At 39.6% G+C, this 8,676-nt stretch overlaps 1 protein-coding gene across 3 annotated transcripts; it reads right to left on the bottom strand.

The window, feature by feature from the left end:
• Window positions 1-4,628: 4,628 nt before the first annotated feature.
• On the bottom strand, window positions 4,629-8,229 carry LOC117560358. Of its 3 annotated transcripts, XM_034237218.1 has the most exons (12): window positions 7,942-8,228; window positions 7,625-7,705; window positions 7,476-7,537; window positions 7,292-7,382; window positions 7,131-7,207; window positions 6,959-7,048; window positions 6,771-6,863; window positions 6,596-6,688; window positions 6,087-6,173; window positions 5,413-5,493; window positions 5,225-5,323; window positions 4,629-5,141 (listed from the first exon to the last, which is right to left on the bottom strand). In XM_034237218.1, exons 6-12 carry the CDS (start codon window positions 6,963-6,965, stop codon window positions 4,918-4,920), a joined length of 684 nt encoding a protein of 227 aa, XP_034093109.1. In that variant the 5' UTR covers window positions 6,966-7,048; window positions 7,131-7,207; window positions 7,292-7,382; window positions 7,476-7,537; window positions 7,625-7,705; window positions 7,942-8,228; the 3' UTR covers window positions 4,629-4,917. The 3 variants fall into 3 exon arrangements, with proteins under 3 accessions (XP_034093109.1, XP_034093110.1, XP_034093111.1); XM_034237219.1 differs by having other exon boundaries at window positions 6,959-7,207; window positions 7,292-7,339; window positions 7,451-7,537; window positions 7,942-8,229; XM_034237220.1 differs by lacking the exon at window positions 6,087-6,173 and having other exon boundaries at window positions 7,942-8,223.
• Window positions 8,230-8,676: the final 447 nt, after the last annotated feature.

Consider the following 8,676-nt stretch of genomic DNA (forward strand, 5'->3'; position numbering starts at 1 on the left):
TAATTGAGATCATGGTATGAAGTGAATACTTTAAAACGAAAGTTAATTGAGATCATGGTATGAAGTGAATACTTAAAACGAAAGTTAATTGAGATCATGGTATGAAGTGAATACTTAAAACGAAAGTTAATTGAGATCATGGTATGAAGTGAATACTTAAAACGAAAGTTAATTGAGATCATGGTATGAAGTGAATACTTAAAACGAAAGTTAATTGAGATCATGGTATGAAGTGAATACTTTAAACGAAAGTTAATTGAGATCATGGTATGAAGTGAATACTTTAAAACGAAAGTTAATTGAGATCATGGTATGAAGTGAATACTTAAAACGAAAGTTAATTGAGATCATGGTATGAAGTGAATACTTAAAACGAAAGTTAATTGAGATCATGGTATGAAGTGAATACTTAAAACGAAAGTTAATTGAGATCATGGTATGAAGTGAATACTTAAAACGAAAGTTAATTGAGATCATGGTATGAAGTGAATACTTAAAACGAAAGTTAATTGAGATCATGGTATGAAGTGAATACTTTAAACGAAAGTTAATTGAGATCATGGTATGAAGTGAATACTTAAAACGAAAGTTAATTGAGATCATGGTATGAAGTGAATACTTTAAACGAAAGTTAATTGAGATCATGGTATGAAGTGAATACTTAAAACGAAAGTTAATTGAGATCATGGTATGAAGTGAATACTTAAAACGAAAGTTAATTGAGATCATGGTATGAAGTGAATACTTTAAACGAAAGTTAATTGAGATCATGGTATGAAGTGAATACTTTAAACGAAAGTTAATTGAGATCATGGTATGAAGTGAATACTTAAAACGAAAGTTAATTGAGATCATGGTATGAAGTGAATACTTAAAACGAAAGTTAATTGAGATCATGGTATGAAGTGAATACTTTAAACGAAAGTTAATTGAGATCATGGTATGAAGTGAATACTTTAAACGAAAGTTAATTGAGATCATGGTATGAAGTGAATACTTAAAACGAAAGTTAATTGAGATCATAGTATGAAGTGAATACTTTAAAACGAAAGTTAATTGAGATCATAGTATGAAGTGAATACTTTAAAACGAAAGTTAATTGAGATCATGGTATGAAGTGAATACTTAAAACGAAAGTTAATTGAGATCATGGTATGAAGTGAATACTTAAAACCAAAGTTAATTGAGATCATGGTATGAAGTGAATACTTAAAAAACGAAAGTTAATTATAAATCATACATGATCAATCATATTCTTGTATAAACCCATAATGAGAATGCTTCTTGACGGTTTTTGAATATGTATGTATGCTTACAATTTTTTCTGTTGCTATTTGAGAACTTTGCGTTTTGAAAAGAGGGTGTTGTGAGTTTTCATAGTATGTTTAATACTTAAAAACGAAAGTTAGTTATAATCAAATATAATCAATTATATTCTTGTATAACCCACAATGAAAATGCTTCATATTTTAGGTTTTCTATAGTTACAGTATAAACAAAACAAAGTGGTTTGTTTAGGTTGAGTTTTCTTCCTCTCCTCTGGCAGCAGTCCACAGGGAGGGGGGAGGGGGGGGGGGGCTTCACACTAAGGGGAGAAACATTAAGAGGCCAAAGAGAGTTCATGTCCTTTTTACCTCATATGAAAGGGTGTCTTATCCCATAACAGCTGTGGAACATGTTGAGGCATGTTTAGCCCTGTACATTATAGGACATGCGCAGTTCTTCACAAATTAGGTATAGAGGAGGAGTTTGTTTTTTTGGGTTTAGGATCCAGTTGTTTTAGCATAAAGAGACTGGTTTTTTGAGAGAGCGAGAGAGGGGGGGGGGGGGAGACCCCTGGTAGACTCTCTCCGGGTAGGCTGTGTGCTTCAGAGCTGGGTAACTAGCTCTCGGTAAAGGTCCTCTCACACTTGGTAAATATCTCTCGAATTTCTTGGTTGTTGGCTGAGTGGAATGATTTGATTTGAGATGTGTTGGTGAATATTATAACCGCGACCTGTAAGGACCTTCCTTCGAACTCTTGGCGGATAGGAATGTGTTTTTGAGTGTTAATCCGCCGTCTGTGTCGGAAAAACGGTATGAAACTGATGTGAATAAATGGGTGAATGGAAAGTTGAATGCGCTTTTTATTGTCACCGGTCTTTTTACGAGGAAATACCTCTAAATTCTATCGGGAGAATTTTAAAATGTCACAACTGAAACGGGCAGTTGAAATTAAAACATTTTGGTAATAAATGTAAGACTGTGAATTAAAGTTTCATTTGAACATGATCACAGCACGGGTTTTGTTAGGATGATTATAATGTTGTAAAGAGAGAAGGTAAAAACCCTGTATTAGTTTGGACCTATTTTTCTTCAAATAAACTGAATCCCACCTGTTGGATTGGGATCCTCTAAAAGACACCTGTGCTCTCCTCTCCTGCTTAAAAGGTAAGATTGCACCCTGCCACTCACACTTAGATAGGAGCACACTCCATTTACTGATATCAAAATCCTTCGGGATCGCTTAAACAGATTAAAAAAGAGTTGTCTGAATTGAAACAGCAGTTAATTGAACCTGGTTCTTCGGGGGGGTTAGGAAGAGGTGAGATCTTGCTGACGTTGGTGGATCTGAGCCAAGCAGCAACCTTACATAGACTCAATAACTTCGGAAAAGGTCAATTAGTAGGTCAGAGTAATTTACCGGAATAAATTATCAGGACCACCAAAACTCTAAACAGTAAGTGCTTTACAATTTGTCAAAAATCTCAGTGCACTGTGATACGCAGCATCTAACTTGCTCAGGTAATTGGCAGGTGCATTCATAACAAATCAAAGCAGTCTGGTGTATTTTTAGCTTTAGAAAAGAGCATTACCTTGGTTTTCTCAACATTTAAAAGAAGCTTGAGTTCAGAGAGCTGAGTCTGAATAATGTTAAAAACAGCCTGTAATTTAACACCAGCCTCCTGAATGGAGGGACCTGCACAGTACATCACGCTATCATCCGCATACAAATGTAAAGTAGCTTCATCCACATTTTCACCTAAACTGTTGATGTAGATGGAGAATAAAAGTGGACCTGAAACAGAACCTTGAGGAACACCATTAGCAATGTTTAACCACTCAGAAGACAGCCCATCAAAGTGAACACATTGGGACCTTTCAGAGAGGTAGTTCACAAACCACCCACTGCATGGCTGGACATGCCTATACTGAGTAGCCTCTGCTTTAAGATGCGATGATCGACGGTATCAAAAGCTTTGGACAGGTCAACAAATAGAGCTGCACAACTCTGCTTATTATCTAAAATACTCGTCACATCATTCACCACTTTCATTGTGGCAGTGATGGTGCCGTGTTGCTTTCTGAAGCCTGACTGATGTTTGGACAGGATGTCATTGTTACATAAAAACACCTTTACCTGTTCACTCACTAGGCGTTCAAGAACCTTAGCCAGAACTGACAACTTAGAGATTGGCCAATAGACAGTTATTTAAAATAGTTACCTCCCCTCCTTTTAGCAAAGGCAGGACATACGCTGACTTCCACAATTTTGTTCGTGCTGAGGGAGAGGTTAAAAAGAGTAGTGAGAGGAGGAGCAATAAAATCTGCAGCTATCTTTAAAAAGAAAGGTTCTACGTTGTCCGGGCCGGCCGGTTTCTTAGGATCTAACTTGGTTAAAGCTTCATGAACAACATTAACAGTAAAAGGGGTAAAACTAAAAGGGTTTTCCAACACAGGTTTTTCAGAGTCACATACTGTGGTGTTCACAGAAGCAGAGTTAGTGACAGAATCAAACCGAGAGCCACAAGACACAAAATGCTCATTAAAGCAAATTTAACATGGTGGCCCTGTCCGATATAGAGCCAGATGCTGTGGTAATGCACGGAGGTAGCTCATTACGGATATCACCGGTGGATATCGATTTCATGGCTTTCCAAAAGTTCCTAGGATTATTCAGGTTCTTTGTGGTTACTGACAGATAGTACTTAGATTTAGCACTTTTGACATTTGAAGTGAAGCTATTCCTTAGCTGCCTAAAACGCAGCCATTTTACCTCTGAGCCTGAATTCCTAGCCTTTGCCCAGGCCTTGTTTCTCTCATGAAGGAGACTGGACAGCTCAGCAGAAAACCAAGGATTGTCTCGTCCCTTCACTCTAAATGTACGCAGGGGTGCATGTCTATCAATGACCTCCATAAAACCAAGATAAAAATAAGACCATGCGGTTTCTACATCAAATCAAGTTTTATTTATATAGCACATTTATAAACGATTTTTGGTCGAACCAAAGTGCTGTACATATAATAAAAATAGCCTACAGTAGAGACACTTTACAGCAAATACAACACAGATTGTTCAGATCAGTATGAGAAATACGACACCCTCTGTCCTTAGACCCTCTATCCTTAGACCCTCTATCCTTAGACCCTCACATCGTACAAGGAAAAACTTCCAGAGAAAACCCACAGTTTAAGGGGAACAAAAAAAAAAATAAAATGGGAGAAACCTCAGGGAGAGCAACAGAGGAGGGATCCCTCTCCCAGGACGGACAGACGTGCAATAGATGCCTTACTGATAATAATACAAGGTTTAACCTTTTGGACCTTCATTCGCAAATACTCCCACAGATGAGTATTTATGGGGAACATTAGTTAAAATGAGATCAATTAGGGATGATTTATTAGGGAACTTAATGTTAGGGTGACTGTCAACAATCTGAGTAACATTCAGAGAGATACAAAGGTTTTTAAAATCCTCTGACACTGCAGTTAAAATCTCCAAGTAGCACTATTTCCTTGTAGTCTAGTTGAGATAAAAGATTTGCTAGCGAAGACAAGGAGTCCTTGACAGCTGAGGGGGGTCTGTAACTTCCCACCACCATGACCTGTTGCCCCTTTGCTACGTCGATATTTAAAGCTAATAATTCTAGTTGTTTATTAATAGATGTAGCTGTTTCTGGACTGGACTATGTAGGACGAAGACAGCGGAGACGACTTATCGCTCGCCGGGGTCTCCGTGATTGGTTCCCATTGGGCGTAACCCCGGAAAAGTGGCTTCCAGTTGTTCGGTTTCATGAACAAGGTTTTGGCCCAGGGAAATACCACAGGATCCGTCGGTTCGTAGGGAACAGGTCCATCAGCTGTGTTAATACTGGTTTGACCTGAAATCAGAGACATATTTAGGCGAAATGTCAAGAAGTTAAATGAAACAAACGTCATGCTTCTAAACCAGTCAAAAACATACCTATATTTGTAACAGGGTAGCCTACGTTGGAGTAATGAGTCACACCGCCAAAGGGAACAGGTCCATCATCGAGTCCACCTGGGTTACTTATAGTTTGACCTGGAACCAGAGGCAGTTTTAGGCAACATGTCCAGCCGTTTATAGTTCATTTAAAGCTTCTGAACCAGTTTAAAAATTAAAATACTTACAGGCATTTATCGGAGCTGCGTTGGCGTATTGAGTATCGCCGCCAAAGGGAAAAGGTCCATCAACACGTCCACGGGGGGCAACTAGATAGATTTAGGGAAAATGTCAAGCAGTCCATGAAAAACAAACAAAAATCTTAAGCGTCTAAATGGTTTTATTGGAAGACCTACAGTCTATTGACACAGGTTTTGCGTTGGCATAACGAGTAGCAGCGCCATGAGGAACAGGTCCATCAACACTTCCTGAGGGCGCAGTGTTACTTTCTGCCACTCAACAGATTTAGACATAAAGACATGCCTCTAAACTAAGGTCGGATTATTGGGTAATTTCCATCCATATTGGCGAAAGGATAACCTCCATAACCATAGGAGATCACTTCAGGAGCAGCGCCACTGGAAACAGATCCTGGGTTACTAGACTGACCTGAGACCAGAGAGGTTTGAGCTTATGGAAAACAAAGTTAATGTTATGCTTCTTAACTAGTCTATATGTTGGAAGACTTACTGTCTTTTGACACAGGTTTTGCGTTGGCATAACGAGTCGCACCGTCATTGGGAACAGGTCCATCATAGAGACCAGTCTGACCCGAATGACATATTTAGGCAAAATGTCCATGTTATTAGAGAATAAATGTGATTTGCTGCTTCTTAACCAGTCTAAAGGTTAGAAAACGTACCTTCATTTGTAACGGGTAAGCCTGTGTTGGGGTATTGAGTATCACCGCCAAAGGGTACATGTCCATCAACAAGTCCACTGGGGGCACCTAGATAGATTTAGCCAAAAGGTCCAAGTCAATGGACAAAAACTTAATTTCAAGCTTCTAAACGGTTCTATATTTTGGAAGATTTACTGTTTATTGACAAAGGTTTATCATTGGGATAATGAGTAGTACCGCTATGGGGATCAGGTCTATCATCAAGTCCACCTGGGTTACTTCCAGTTTGACCTGGGACCAGAGGCAGTTTTAGGCAAACTGTCCAGCAGTTTATAGTCAATTTAAAAATTCTGAACCAGTTTAAAAGTTAAGACTTAACGGCATTTATCGGGGCTGCGTTGTCATAACGAGTATCACCGCCGAAGGGAACACGTCAACACGTCCTGAGGCAGCAGTGTTACGGTCTGCAACTAGAGACAGGCAATAAAGTCATGCCTCTAAACTAATCTGAGGATAATTGGATAACTTACCATCCATGTTGCCTAAAGGATAAAAACCATAACCATAGGAGATCACTTCAGGAGCAACGCCACTGGGACTGGATCCTAGGTTACCAGACTGACCTGAAACCAGAGAGAGATTTAGGCAAGCTGCAGAGAAGTCTATGTTATGTTTCTTAACTAGTCTATAGGTTAGAATACTTACTATCTTTTTGCACTGGGTTTGCATTGGTATGACGAGTAGCACCGCCATAGGGAAAAGGTCCATCAACACGTCCTGAAGGAGCGGTGTTACTTCCTGCAACTCGAGACAGATTCAGGCAAAAAGTAAGGAGATTTTAGTCAATAAAAGTCATGCCTCTAAACTAATCTGAGGATAATTGAGTAACTTACCGTCCATGTTGCCTAAAGGATAACCTCCATAACCATAGATCACTTCAGGAGCAACGCCACTAGAAACAGATCCTGGGTTACCAGACTGACCTGAAACCAGAGAGGTTTGAGTTTATGGAAAACAAAGTAAATGTTATGCTTATAAACCGGTCTATAGGTTGGAAGACTTAACGTCTTTTGTCGGGTCTGCGTAATGAGAAGCACTTCAATAGGGAACCGGTCCATCAGCTGTGTTCCTACCAGTTTGACCTGAAACCAGAGACATATTTAGGCGAAAGGTTGAGAAGTTAAATGAAACAAAGGTCATGTTATGCTTCTAAACCAGCCACAAACCTATCTTTATTTGTCACAGGGTAGCCTGCGTTGGGGTATCGAGTATCACTGCCAAAGGGAACAGGTCCATCAACACGTCCACTGGGGTCAACTAGAGATAGACATGGACAAAAACTTAATTTCAAGCTTCTTAATGGTTCTTTAGGTTGGAAGACTTACTGTTTATTGACAGGTTTTGCACCACCATAGGGATCAGGTCTATCATGGAGTCCACCTGGGGCAGCTGGGTTACTTCCAGAGTTTGACCTGCAACCAGAGGCAGTTTTAGGGAAAATGTCCAGCAGTTTATAGTTAATTTAAAGCTTCTGAACCAGTCTAAAAGTTAAGACTTACCGGCATTTATCGGCGCTGCGTTGGCATAACAAGTATCACCGTTGAAGGGAACAGGTCCATCAACACGTCCACGGGGGGCAACTAGAGATTAAGCCAAAATGTCCATGAAAAACAAACAAAAACCTTAAATTTTAAGTTTCTAAATGGTTTTATTGGAAGACCTAGTCTTTTGACACAGGTTTTGCACCATCATAAGGAAAAGGACCATCATCGAGACCAGTCTGACCTGAAACAGACATATTAGGCAAGATGTCCACGTTTTTAGGGAATAATGTGATGTAATGCCTCTAAACCAGTCTAAAAGTTGGAAAACGTACCTTTATTTGTAGCGGGGTAGCCTACGTTGGAGTATTGATTCTCACCATCATAGGGAGCAGGTCCATCAACACGTCCACCTGCTGCGGTACTTTCTGCAACTAGAGAAAGGCTTCGGACAAATTTAAACCAGTTTATAGAGAATAGAGAACGGTTAACTTAAAGCTTCTGAACCAATCTAAAAGATCATTGGCAGCACTCGTCCCCGGCTTGATCTTGAATCTCAGGATCCATGTATCTGTGATCCTCTCCAGAATGGAAGGAGTCATCACATACAGAGCATCAACTAGTTCCTGAACAGTGTCCTTCACATGCTGATATCCAAGAGAGGGAGTTACACAGTCACAAGATGGAGGAAAACCAGTCGTCATGTACAAAATACTGCCTTTTTCTCAAAATCACAACTTTCACAAAATTATAACTTTTTCACAAAATTCAGATTTGTTCACAAAATCTCAAAATTCAGACTTTTCACAAAATCTTAAAATGTTAATAATCCCTGGTCTCCAGCTTGAGCCTCAGGATCCATGTGTCTGTGATCCTCTCCAGAGTGGAAGGAGTCATCACATACAGAGACTAGTTCCTGAACAGTGTCCTTCACATGCTGATATCCAAGAGAGGGAGTTACACAGTCACAAGATGGAGGAATAGAAAGCAGTATTCAATGTTTACTTCAGATTAGCTCCACGTCAGAAATGAGCATGCTTGATGTCTCTCTCCATAGAGGCTGAATCATC

This window comes from Gymnodraco acuticeps, unplaced genomic scaffold (assembly GCF_902827175.1).
Source record: "Gymnodraco acuticeps unplaced genomic scaffold, fGymAcu1.1, whole genome shotgun sequence".
NCBI classification, from domain to species: Eukaryota; Metazoa; Chordata; class Actinopteri; order Perciformes; family Bathydraconidae; genus Gymnodraco; species Gymnodraco acuticeps.

Coding starts and splice junctions, on each gene's coding strand:
- LOC117560358 (XM_034237219.1), bottom strand. Junction 6,689..6,770: donor AAACCCAGTGCAAAAAGATA/GTAAGTATTCTA, acceptor CTCTGGTTTCAG/GTCAGTCTGGTAACCTAGGA. Junction 5,324..5,412: donor CGCAGCTCCGATAAATGCCT/GTAAGTATTTTA, acceptor CTCTGGTTCCAG/GTCAAACTATAAGTAACCCA.